The sequence below is a fragment of the Rosa chinensis genome, chromosome 3 (genome assembly GCF_002994745.2).
Source record: "Rosa chinensis cultivar Old Blush chromosome 3, RchiOBHm-V2, whole genome shotgun sequence".
NCBI classification, from domain to species: Eukaryota; Viridiplantae; Streptophyta; class Magnoliopsida; order Rosales; family Rosaceae; genus Rosa; species Rosa chinensis.
Window position 1 is genome coordinate 12,902,773 of NC_037090.1, and position 12,609 is coordinate 12,915,381.

At 39.0% G+C, this 12,609-nt stretch overlaps 1 protein-coding gene across 3 annotated transcripts; it reads left to right on the forward strand.

The window, feature by feature from the left end:
• The first annotated feature begins 662 nt into the window (after nucleotides 1–662).
• On the forward strand, nucleotides 663–8,147 carry LOC112193385 (ribonuclease II, chloroplastic/mitochondrial). 3 transcript variants are annotated; one of them, XM_040516845.1, is made up of 15 exons: nucleotides 663–1,052; nucleotides 1,502–1,661; nucleotides 1,794–1,907; nucleotides 2,002–2,079; nucleotides 2,148–2,291; nucleotides 2,632–2,853; nucleotides 3,087–3,269; nucleotides 3,538–3,600; nucleotides 3,717–3,823; nucleotides 3,900–4,049; nucleotides 4,930–5,089; nucleotides 5,510–5,905; nucleotides 6,555–6,779; nucleotides 7,437–7,632; nucleotides 7,723–8,147. In XM_040516845.1, exons 1-14 carry the CDS (start codon nucleotides 796–798, stop codon nucleotides 7,563–7,565), a joined length of 2,388 nt encoding a protein of 795 aa, XP_040372779.1. In that variant the 5' UTR covers nucleotides 663–795; the 3' UTR covers nucleotides 7,566–7,632; nucleotides 7,723–8,147. The 3 variants fall into 3 exon arrangements, with proteins under 3 accessions (XP_040372779.1, XP_024189292.1, XP_040372780.1); XM_024333524.2 differs by having other exon boundaries at nucleotides 664–1,052; nucleotides 2,160–2,291; XM_040516846.1 differs by having other exon boundaries at nucleotides 914–1,052; nucleotides 1,491–1,661.
• Nucleotides 8,148–12,609: the final 4,462 nt, after the last annotated feature.

Sequence of the window (12,609 nt, forward strand, 5' to 3'; positions counted from 1 at the left end):
CACAGCATGATCACTGCCACCATCACCAATTAGCGGATCCAACCCTTTTAACAGGGTAGCCTTGTCCCAATCTGCATCGTTGCTGCCAGCGCCAGCAAGAGTAGAGAATTGCGACCAATACCCAGATGCAGCACAACCACCGATGTAGCCTAAAACCCCTAAATAGCTACCGCCGTCAGAGACACGACCCAGCATATCTAGAACCCACAAGCCGCCGCCACCACCATCAATCGATGTCATCAACCAATCTGCCTCAAAGTCCATGAATCTAACCAGAAAAACCAAGAGCAACTCATGGTCACCAACATCCCAACTCAAGAAACCAGGAACAGAGTCTGCCCCATATTGATCTCCATCCCCAAACAATAATCCAATCCCAGCCCGAAATCCATCATGACGATGAATATCGCCATTAACCTCCGTCAAGATAAGGCAAACGGCAGCACCAACCACCACAATGAGGAGAAGAAGTAAGAGTAGGCCTCAACCTATACAAAGATCGCCAAGGACAAGCCGTGGAAAAGGTGTAGAGCCGTCAACCTTGATAGTCGGCCGTCACAAACCCTAACAGGGAGAGAGCTAGGTCGGGAGAGAGATTTCATGTTTCTAAAACTATATAGAGTAATAGTTATCATATGCTGAGTATCATAGAAGTTAAATAAAATAAATACTTATATAGCTCCATGTGACAAAAAGAAAGAGCGGGTGTATCTTCATCCATTTAGTCACCGTCATATCCCATTATCGTTAACTCCCTCGCCATTCCCCCCAAAACCTTTCATTCGCCGGACGGTAATGGCGGTGCGAGCCGTCAGCACCTGCTCAATCTTCCGCTCCGCCTCTTCCCCTACTCTCTTCGCCTTCCGCTGCTGCCCGTGCCACTTCCAATTCCGCCGCTTCTCCAAATTAGGCATCCGCTTCCCGCTGTTTTGGTCCGACAAGCCCAGTCCCGGCCATGGCGGCGCTCAGAGAAGCTCCGTCCACAGCCTCGTCGATAGCGTCATGGAAGAGCTCCAATTCTTGCGCACAAAAAGAGTTCGCGCCTCCGCCAAGTTGGTTCCCTCTCTCTCTCTCTCTCCATTTCTTCAATTTTTATTGCAATTGATGAGCTTGAATTGATGCAATTAGGAGCTTCTTTGGTTGGTGAGAACTTCATAGTTTAGTTAGAGCAAAAAAAAAAAAAAAAAAAAAAAGGCCAAATGGCAATGTCACTGCTCTCACTGAAGTAGCTTTTCCGAGTTTATATCGGAATTTCTATGAAGAAAATTGCAATTTTCCTTGATTACGTGCCGTTTGGTTGCTTAGTACTTTTACGTGAGGAGACAGAGTTAGAGTTTGAGAAAAAGAAAAAGGATTTATATAGTTGACTAGTTTACCAACCTTAATTTGCTTGGAGATTGAGACTCCAAATTGTATGGGACAGACAGTAATAGGCTTAATGTGATGATCAAAACCGCTAAGAATGTTATACGTGTAATATAAAAGTATAGTAATGGTGCAGGGTGGAACTCACAAGCAGTGGAGAGATACTAGAGGATAAGCTTGTGAACCGAACACTGCAAAAAGGGGTGCTGCTTGAGTTCAAGAAGGATGCGGAACGAGTATTGCTGGCTGTTGCTCAGAAACCCGATGGCAAGAAGAACTGGATGGTGTCCGATCAGGTTCTACTAGAAACAACTAATGCGGCATATTAATAGGTTGCTAGGTGTTGGAACTCACTGTTCTTTTTTACCTTGTGGCATGCTTTCCTGCTGGTTTAATTATTTTATTGGTATTTATCTTACCTATTTCAGAATGGTGTTACATCATCCATCAAACCACAACAAATTACATATATTGTTCCCGGTGTTGAAAATTTTGACCATGCAGAGATTTCAGACTTTATTCAGAAAGCTCGGGAAAACTTGGTTCGTTCCTACCCAATCAGTTACAGATGTGGATATCTTCTCCCATCTGGTGGTTTGTGTGTTTGTTAAAGAATTTTCTTTTGATCTGGTGCAGGATCCAGCACTGCTAGAATTCGCTTGGGTTGAACTCCTTGAAAAGAATAAGCGGGTGAAGGTAGAAGAACTAGCAGAGGTACTAAACTCTCTGAGCTAAATATATATTTATATTATATATACTGTTGCTCCTCAAAATGACCATAGCTCATTCCACAGATGATATTTGGTAGTGTGGAGTCCCTAGAATGCTACTGTGCTCATCTTTTGCTTTCAGGAGACGAAATATACTTCACTGTCCTAGAGACGAAAGGTTCTCGCTCTATATATGGACCTCGATCTGCTGAGCAGGTACATCTATACTTTGGTTTACCATTGTCTTCTTATAGTTGGTTTCCAAGAAATGGATCGTTTAACATTTCAACATTTTAAAGATGCTCTGTTCATCCTAGAAAGGTTTGATGCATGTTGGCATTTAACATTTTCTTCTTTTCGTTTGTTTTATGCATTTTTATTTTTTTGAATCCTATTATTTCCATGTTCTTATTCTTCCTCTGATATTCTTTGCATATATAAGGACAAAATGACAATTTGGGTAGTGAGCTGAGTAACTCAGATGTTGGCAACAGTGATTGCCTCCTTTCTTTTCTAATAATTTAACATGGAATTCTCTTTTTGTCTGAGAAACTAGGTTGAGGAACTTCTACGTAGGAAGCTTGCAAAGGAGGCTGCTGAGAAAGAGCAGCAGGAGTTTGTAACCCTGCTGAAATCTGCGAAGGCTATGCCTTTAGATGCTAAACCTCCTAAATCTTCTTGGATGGTTGAAGAGAAAATCAAACACAGAATTGAGTCTCTTGAATGTTATGCTATTGATGACTGCAAAACCGATGACCAAAGGAAAACAGCTGGAACAGTAAGCAAGTGTGACTTAAATGACAAGTTTATTTTATTGAGATAATAGGCATTTCTAAGGTGTGAAAGATTATTGCTTGTCAAAGATAAAAGTTTAAATAAAGAGATTATTTTTCGGAAGAGCAGCACTTATGTTGACCTGGTATTTGTATTGCTCTTTTTGTGGTACATCATACTTGTATAACAGCTCCATTCGTAATTGCTTATCCTTTCATATATACATTTTTTTGTCAGATCTTAAAGGCAATGGGTATGGTGAAAACAGCATCATCAGCTCTGAATCTCCTCATAGATATTGGGTATTTCCCTGTACATGTGAATCTGGACTTGTTGAAGTTCAACATTCATACGGATCATTCAGATGAAGTTATATCAGCTGCAGAGAGTCTTCTGTTAGATCCATCAGATCCAGATGAGGTTAGCTGCTTCCTATTATGAATGTTATGCTCATGGGGCTAGATATAATTCAGTAGTAGATTTTCAGATTCCTTATTCTACCACTGTATGATTATTAAGTGCCTTGTTGTAGGTTTTATATGCAACAGTATATGTGCGTATAATATATATATATATATATATATATATAAGGTCAACCCTCTTCCTGTTGTATATATTAGTACTTATGAGGGAAGATTAGGTTTAATAGTAGTAGTAAAGTTCTGAAAATATTTTTCTTCCTCTTTAGATTGAAAGGAAAGATCTCACTCACCTGAAGGTCTATGCCATTGATGTGGATGAGGCTGATGAGGTATTTATTACACTTGCCTAATAATGTTATCATGCTTTACTATCAAAACAATTAATGCTTACTCTTCCAAATTTGATATTTTTTCATATCACATTTTGTTGATTGTAATATGTCAGCTTGATGATGCCTTGAGTGCAACGAGGCTGCAAGATGGACACATTAAAATATGGATTCATGTTGCAGACCCGACTAGGCTTGTTCAACCTGGGAGCATACTAGACAGGTTATCTCTTGAAACACTCAAGGCATAGTGATAGATGTTTGTGTTTCACTCATTCTGATAAAGTCATAATGTGTAGGGAGGCTATGAGAAGAGGAACTTCCGTCTTCTTGCCCACTGCTACTTATCCCATGTTCCCAGAAAAACTTGCCATGGAGGGAATGAGTTTGCAGCAAGGAGAGATTTGCAGTGCTGTTACAGTATCTGTTGTGCTGCACTCTGATGGCAGGTAAACAGTTATTTTCAGGTGTTTTTCTCCATATTTGAGATTTCACCCGAAACAGGTCTGGTTTCAGTAAGTAGTTTCTTTTACCGGATACTAAATAAAGTATCTGAGCTGTAAAACTGTTTTCCAGGGTCTATGGACCCTCACTTCCCATCTAGATTTGTGAATATGAGAAGAATTATGTTGGGGTTGGAGATGGATTGGATCAGATATGTTGTGAAGTTGGAAGGAATCCATATTTCTCTACAGACTGAAAAGAGTAAAAGATCAGAGATGGTGGTTTCAATAAACAGTTTATTTTGCCAGATGCTAAATAGAGTATCTTAGCTATAGAACTGTTTTGTAGGGTCTATGGACCCTGGCTACCTGCCGAGATTTGTCAATATGGGTTTAGAATTATCTTGGGGTTGGAGATGGGTGGTATTAGAAATGTTGTGAAGTTGGAAGGAATCCATATTAAAGGGTAAGTCATTGATTCTTGCTTATCAGTCTGTTATCATGAGATCAACTGAAAAAAAAAAAAAAAAGAGACATTTTGGTTTTGTGCCACATCATATTTGTCTCTTATGAGTGACGAGCAATGAGTCAATTATACTTAAGTTTAGAATGTCAGACAAGTTCACTTCTCAATGTGATATCCCAACATAAATTTAGGGTCTTCTGGATTGCTAGATATATGGGTGAAGTGCTCTCACCTCTGTAGACAATTATGCCACAAAGTACAATCATCACGATCAAGTGAGGTGGAGAGTTCTTTGAAACATCATGGTGTTGGTTAATTTAAAGGATGTTTTTCTTTTCCACTCCTATACCAGAAAAGAACAGAAGAAATTTCACTGATGAACTCTATCACACATTCATACTCTCTATGTTTATTCAACAGTATTGCAGAATATTCAGTGGACAACTCCATCATCAGACCAACATATATGCTAACGTATGAGAGTGCATCTGAGCTTCTTCATTTGAACCTGGAAGAAGAGTCTGAACTAAAAATGTTGTCTGAGGCCGCAACTCTCCGGAAAAAATGGCGTCGTGAACAGGTTAGACTTGATAATTCAGACAAAACTTAATCCTATAGTCTTCATGTGTAGTAGAGTCCTGTGATTCTTCATGATCCTGTTGGTTGACTATTCATTTTCATGGTTGTAACTACCCATAACTGTACAGAGATCTAACATAGATACTGATGTGACTATGTTTAAATCCTTAAAATCATGGAATTCAAAACCATGTGGCATATTTAGCTTTACCAATCGCATTATCTGTTAAAAAATGTGACATAGATGTTTGTATGACATGGGTTTTGAATTTGTTTCACATTTTAATAGGAAAGATTGGTTCAAGATCTAAACAAGGATGTGTTTGATACTTGGTAGGCATGAAATAAATGTGTGTGTGTGTGTGTCTGTAGACTGTAACCCCCCAATTCTTCTGTGTCAGTAACTATATCATTTTTTCAGGGTGGCATTGACACAGCCACATTGGAAGCACGCATAAAAGTTGTGAATCCAGAGGATCCGGAGCCTGTAATAAATCTCTATGTTGAGGACCAGGCTGAACCTGCAATGCGACTGGTCTCTGAGATGATGATACTCTGTGGAGAAGTTATAGCTACTTTTGGTTGTAGCAATAACATTCCTTTACCATACAGGGGACAGCCCCAATCCAACATCGACACATCTGTATTTGCCCATCTTCCAGAAGGACCTGTTAGAAGCTCTGCCCTTGTCAAAATAATGCGTGCTGCTGAAATTGATTTCAGGAAACCTATACGCCATGGAATTTTAGGACTTCCTGGTTATGTTCAGTTTACATCTCCTATCCGCAGATATCTGGATCTACTAGCTCACTATCAGGTGAGGTGTTTCTATTCATCACATGGCTCTTAATAAACTACAGTCCTAATGTTGTCCTTATGTGGAACAGATCTTCCTGTCACCAAAACCATGTACTGATCTTGATCTTGTTCTGCCTTTCTCAAGCAGACAAGAAAGCTATGCCTTCCTAAATGAAGGGTAATCAGTTAAATGTTTTTGCAAGTGTGGGGAAAAATCAAAGTGTCTTTCTGTCTATGTTTCCTCTGTTGGTCATTATTAGCACTCTAGAATGTACTTGACAAACTAGATTTCAACCATGTATGCATTTACTAATTTTAAATCTTATATTAGCCACATTCTTCCTGCTGGGAGAGTTACACTGGAGTCTGGAGTAAAATTGTGCTTCAGCATTTTTTTTTTAATATATTTAACCTTATCCATCAAATCTTTTAAATCATGCTTAATTGAGCTCAAATTTGATTAAAACCTCATCCATCGACTCTTGTAAATTTCACAAACCCAAGCTTCAACAGTTGAGTGAAGGTGGCTGAGTCGAGAGCTATGACTACATGTTAGATTACTACTAATACATGTTTTTAGTTTTTAGTTTTTAGGTGAATTTATGTTCTAGTACTGTATTCAGCCAATCCATTGCTTAGTTGTTAATCATTTTTGAATGGATATGCAGATCAAAGCATTTCTTATTGGAGATTCTCCTCCTTTCTCAGCTGGTCAGTTGGAAGGGATAGCGTCTATAGTGAACATGAATACTAGAGTAGCAAAGCGGCTCTTTAACAGCAGTCTGCGGTATTGGATATTAGAATATTTGAGAAGGCAGCCAAAAGAAAAAAGATTTCGTGCATTGATTCTTAGATTCATTAAGGATCGCATTGCAGCCATACTGTTAGTTGAGGTAAGCACGTAATGATTATTTTTTTCTACTTCTTCCTGCAACTATTCATGTCATACATTCTTTGTAGTATAAAACTGTGTGGATTATATACAAAGCTGAACTGCAAACAAACTGCCGGCCATGCTAAAAGTCTATCAACAGAATATATGTAATTGATGCATACAAGGCTATCTGGATTTGAATTCATATTATGTATCTCAATCAGAAGGAACAGTGTGCTGAATCATTGTTTTAGTCACAAAGCCCATACAACTTACAATGTAAGACATGGGGGCCGGAAAGCCACATAAAACTTACAAACCTGACACTCCCCCCCACCCCGCCCCCCCCCCCCCCCCCAAAAAAAAAAAAAAAAAACTTGCTAGGACAGTTTCTGATTCATTGATCGTATAGGCTCATGAATAATTTTAATGGTGATGTTTAAAGACTGTCCCGGTAGTGGATGTAGCTCTAGTGTGAACATGTTATTGTACATGCCAATTGCTGAGGCTGTATTCTTTTGATTCTTTAGTATCTGTTTGTGTTTTCTCTGCTCACCTGCTCCCAAGTGTTCTTTCATCTGATGTGAACTCTTAAGCTTTTATGGCTTTGATCACATGCAGATCATTGTTGGTGTGTTGAAGTTGTGTTGATTGTTTCAAACTCAATATTTTGCAGGTGGGACTTCAAGCATCTGTGTGGGTGTCTGTGGGATCACAAATTGGAGATGAAATTCTAGTTCGGGTAGAAGAAGCTCATCCACGTGATGATGTGCTTTTTCTCAAAGAGGTGGTCATTGATAGATAAAAATAGGCTTGTTTGACGGTATCTTTTCATCAGAGACGTCTTATTGCTGATATGTCAATCCATATGGGTGAGCACTCTTCTCTTATTACACAGCTGTAGGATTCTTTTACTTATATAGGTTAGTAGGCACTTACATGCCGCCCCTATTGTGTAACAGAATATTTACCACTGCAACATCTGCAAACTCAAGCTCACAGGGTTATAGATCAAATATCGGTGAGGAATTGTTGCAAGCATTGTCACCTGCGGCAGTTGATGTCCAAGCTGCACTCTTTTCCAACAGAAGTGTCAAATATGACAAGTAGAGATTTGCTTGAAGATGTTGTGGCCTCACTCCACTTGTTTTTTGGTGGGCTAATGGCATTGCAGTTCTTCGGTTATATTTCTCATTGCGGCTAATTGGTAGGGGTCATGTATTATAGCAAGTATACCAGAGGGGTTTTTTGAGTTCCCAAATTTTGGTTAACCCTAGAAGTTAGCCTTTGTATATCATATGTTCAGTTAGAAACTGGCTCCTTATTAAATCAGTTATCAATACATGACATGTTTGCAATTAGCAAAAGATTTCAGTTTCCTATTCCCCATGTGGTTGTGGAATGGTTGAGACTTTTCAACAGCACGTAGAATGGTTGTTAGAAATGAATCTGATTGGATTACAAAAATGAACTGGCTATATTGGTACAAAAATGAACTGGTTATGTTCATCACTTCATCTCATCTTTCATGCATTCAACTCTTTTCGAGAGATTTTGTATCATAGTATCTAATCATGCATTGGAGTGGTCCGAGAGGACTTGTCACTTACACACCGACCCTGCTTTCCTTTTATTTTATTTTTCTTAATTGATTAGATAGTATCTAATCAATCTCATACTTCAGTCCGATGTTTGGCCCCCATGTATCCAGAGAGTCTGATGTGAGGCGGGACGTGGCTACTTTGCCGACGAATTGCTCGTCAGAAAATATGATATTTATTATTTAAATCACGCACCGGACTATAACTTTTGCAAATAAAACTCCGTTGGGTGAATTTTATTGACGAACAGATCGTTGGGAGACATTGAATTTTGAAAATTTTGTCATAAGAGTTTTGTCAATAAAATTATTAGTTCATTATGACAGAGTTGGGATAAGTTGTCTTTTAAAAATTTAAGCAATGACATGTCAATGAAATTATTGTCGGGACAATTTTACGAGCGAAATTTCATCGCTTGACTTTTGCCTCCAAATTTTATTTATTTTAATCAAATATAAGATACTTTGTCGATATATTTTCATTGGGAGGGATGTACCCTTATTTTTGTTTTATTTCCCCTCAAATGTTACAAGCCAGAGTGGCCAAGACACATTTGCTGATGGACCATGGTCAATAGCATTGTCACCTTTAGGGAGTGAGACGCATATTCTCCAATATGTTGCACTATGTTATTGAATGGCGTTAACGTCATGTCGTAAGATAATGGTCCCGTTACATTTCATTAGTTTTGTTCGTTGTAAAAATAACCAAAGGGGGGATAAAATTGACACTTTTTTTAATTGACATTTGCATGGAAATGGGTGTGCATGGTTTGTGAAAAATAGTTGTCAATTTCACTCTCCTAACTAAATGGTTTCTCCGCCTTTTGGTTAAGATCGATTAAATGTAGGAAAATATAGTTAGTTAGCTATACTTGGCTTTTATGGTCAGTCATGTGAGAAGATAACAGATATTTTAACCGAGAAATTAACTACCTGCGGCATGGGAGGCATGCTCTTAACTTCAGTGCAGAGAAGAATATCGGGGGGTGCATAAGGTCTGCATTGAACAGTTCAATTATTTTGCTCACGAGACTCCTTCACAGGATCCTTCATGACTTGCAGAAGCAAATCTTTGTTGGTTAAGACTTGTGGGGAGTTTCACATGTTGTAGAGGCTGCAATAGAACTGGACTGAAATGTGGTGCTCTAATATATAGTGAAAAGTAGGGTTTTCTGTGTTTGATGATCATGCACAATACAATACATGTGGAGTGTATATTGATGTTTGCAATAATAATGCCTAGGGTAATTAGTACCCTAACACATGATCGATCCCACTGGCCACCATATACATTATTTCTGTCTCCATTTTGTGAGGCTACCAAACACTACTGCACTAGCCCTTTTGGGCATAATGAGTTGGGTTGTTAACTATAATGCCCAAGGACCCTAGGTTAGTTGCTGCGGCTTCATTTGGTCCTCAAAATCTCAAAAACATATTTGCATACATGATGAGTTAGCCAAGCTAGCTTAGCTACCAAGTACCAAGCTCGTGAGGGTCTAAGCGGGTGTGCGCTTTAACAAAGGACTCTCTTAATGAGATGTTCTGCAGTGTTCTAAAGCTTCAATATTCTCTATCTCATGTGCAATCCTAACCAGTCATCCAGTTGGACTATTATGCAATCTATTATCCCAATTTGATGTGAGCTTAAGAATCTTTTGTAGTGCAGGTTAAGAATGTGAGCTTCTCACTGGACCATTCCCCTTTGTATTATGCATTTCCCCTATGAGTTTAGTGTTGGTAAAGTTCGATCGAATTGAATGATACGTAGACCACATAATGACGGATACACTAATAATGATGGATACATTAATTATTTTCTCCCAACTTGAATAATAGACCAACCAAACATTTCTCTTAAATTGAATGATACACAATGTTAGGATTCAAAGCATGCATTGGATATATTAAATATATAAAAAAATTGGAAAAAAAAAAGTTGCTGCGACTGCCTCAAATCTTAATTAATAAAATTGTCGAATACAAGAGGGGGACATTGATTATAAACCCCTTATTACAATAAGCATCTAAAGAACTTCTTAAAATGATATCAAAAGTGAAAAATGTATTCAGCCATGCACCAACTAGCAAATGCTGCTCTACTAGTTAATGTATTTTCTTTGACATAACAGTGACATATGGAAAGATAATTCGATATGTAACTTGATTACAACGTAGCATAATGATAAAAAACACATATTTCCTACTATATTGCCACCGAAGAATCAATCCAACGACACTTACCTTCACCCTACCACTAGGCGATAGCGACCATTTGACAAAGCTAAGAACTTGCTGCCTACCTAGAGCAGACGAGGCATGTTGAGTGCACACACAGGCACATAGCCCGACTAACCCTACACAACTAATGTAGGGACTTATTACTCGCAAAATGTGCAACAAAACTAAATAACATAAATAAATAAAAACTAAAACAAAAAAACAACCAAGGTTGGGCCCAAGAATTGAATCAAACCCAACAACCAACGCAGGTAACAAGGAGATCATTGTCCACATGCCAGGCCCAGCCCAACTCTGGTACAGCCTCCATCGACATCCCACAGCCCATGTCGCACCACCCCTTCCGCGCTCGGCCTTGTTGCACCACCACCTCAATTCCCCAAGGCGATAGCTCCACCGCCAGCACAGCAGCCACTCGGTGTATCCACCGCTAGTGCTGCATTTCTGCATTCCACTTGTCAAGACATCGATCCTTTCGAGATCAGATCTCCAACCCAAAATTAGGCACCCTGAAAACTTTCGCCTCCGCCCTCGTTGGATCCTAACACCTGACCCAGACCCCCACCTTCGCCCCACGACAGCACTCTTAGCTGCCAACAAGAGCTAGACCAACACCCAACGCCCAACAACGACCATGATCCCCTCCACCATCTCCCTCAAATAGCGACAATCCAGATTGAACTCCCACAATTGAGAACACAACCTTCTCCATCAACACACACAGAGACAAAAATAGCCCGTCTGACGACAACACTCCTAGGACGCGCTGCCAGATGGAGAGGGAAAAAAAAGTGACAACAACTCTCTAGCGTGTAAATTCTTTTTTTTAAGGGGATCGAATTGAAATCTGCACTCCCCATTTCATAATCTACACTCCTCATCTCATAATCTACACTTCATGTTTAATTTGTTAGTATATTAAGTTTTGTATTTTTATAGTGTGGATTTTAAAACATTTCATGTTAAGATACTAAAAAATGAAACAAAAAATATGAATTGTAAAACAGACGGTGTGAATTTCATTTCCTTTTGTTTAAGAGTCAAATTTCATTTCCTTTTATTCAGGATGTTCTCTACGAAGATTATTGTAATAGTAATTCTGTAGCTCGGGGTTCAGGTTTTATGTCCTCCCCCGATGCAAAATTTTAATTCAATAAATGGAACCGGGCGTGGGGCTGAGCCTCCCAGCTAGACTGGGTTCCAAACCCCTTTCAAAAAAAAAAAAAGTCAAATTCCTTATGATTACACCGGATAATTTCTGAAGAGCCACATCCTGAAGTCCCTGAACCCTTATAGGCTTATAATTAGACAATTATATGAGAGAGAGAGAGAGAGAGAGAGAGAGAGAGAGAGAGAGAGAGTTGTGAATTGTGATGGATGATAGGTCGGGGGAAGATTAGTACACCACATGAGGACCCTGCAGACTCTAGTTTGGAGTATATTGTCTCTGGCTTCTAACAAGCTTTTACCCACATGACATGTTCCTATCAAATATCGATCTTTTTTGTCAGCCCATCCACTCTTGTTTCTAGTTTTGATGACATCCCTCGAGATCTCGCACTTTCGATCATATATACGTGTGCCTATGGTATGGTATATTATTGGGTTCATTTCTTCTGGGCTTTAATGACTGCAAGTTCAGCACAAATCATAATTGATGTATAGACATCTAAGAGATCGAGAGTGGTCGTTTTATTGTTCTTGAACGACGAATGTTATTTTGGTTAGAGGAGAGATCGATCTAATTGTCTCATAGGTTGTATTATTCCTAAGGGTTCCGCTGAAAGTTCTAGGACCACCAGTAGATTTTGGCTAATAGTCTTTCCCAATTGTATCATGTCTTCTTGTTCAAACGCGAGTTTTAATCTCCTAAGCTTCGGACATAAGTATTATCCTCCTAACTCAACTAAATTTCTATCCTCTCATTTCATAAACAAAGAAGAGAGGTAATCTTCGAACAAACTTTTGCTAACTATAAACTACATTACATGATGATGAAAAGAAT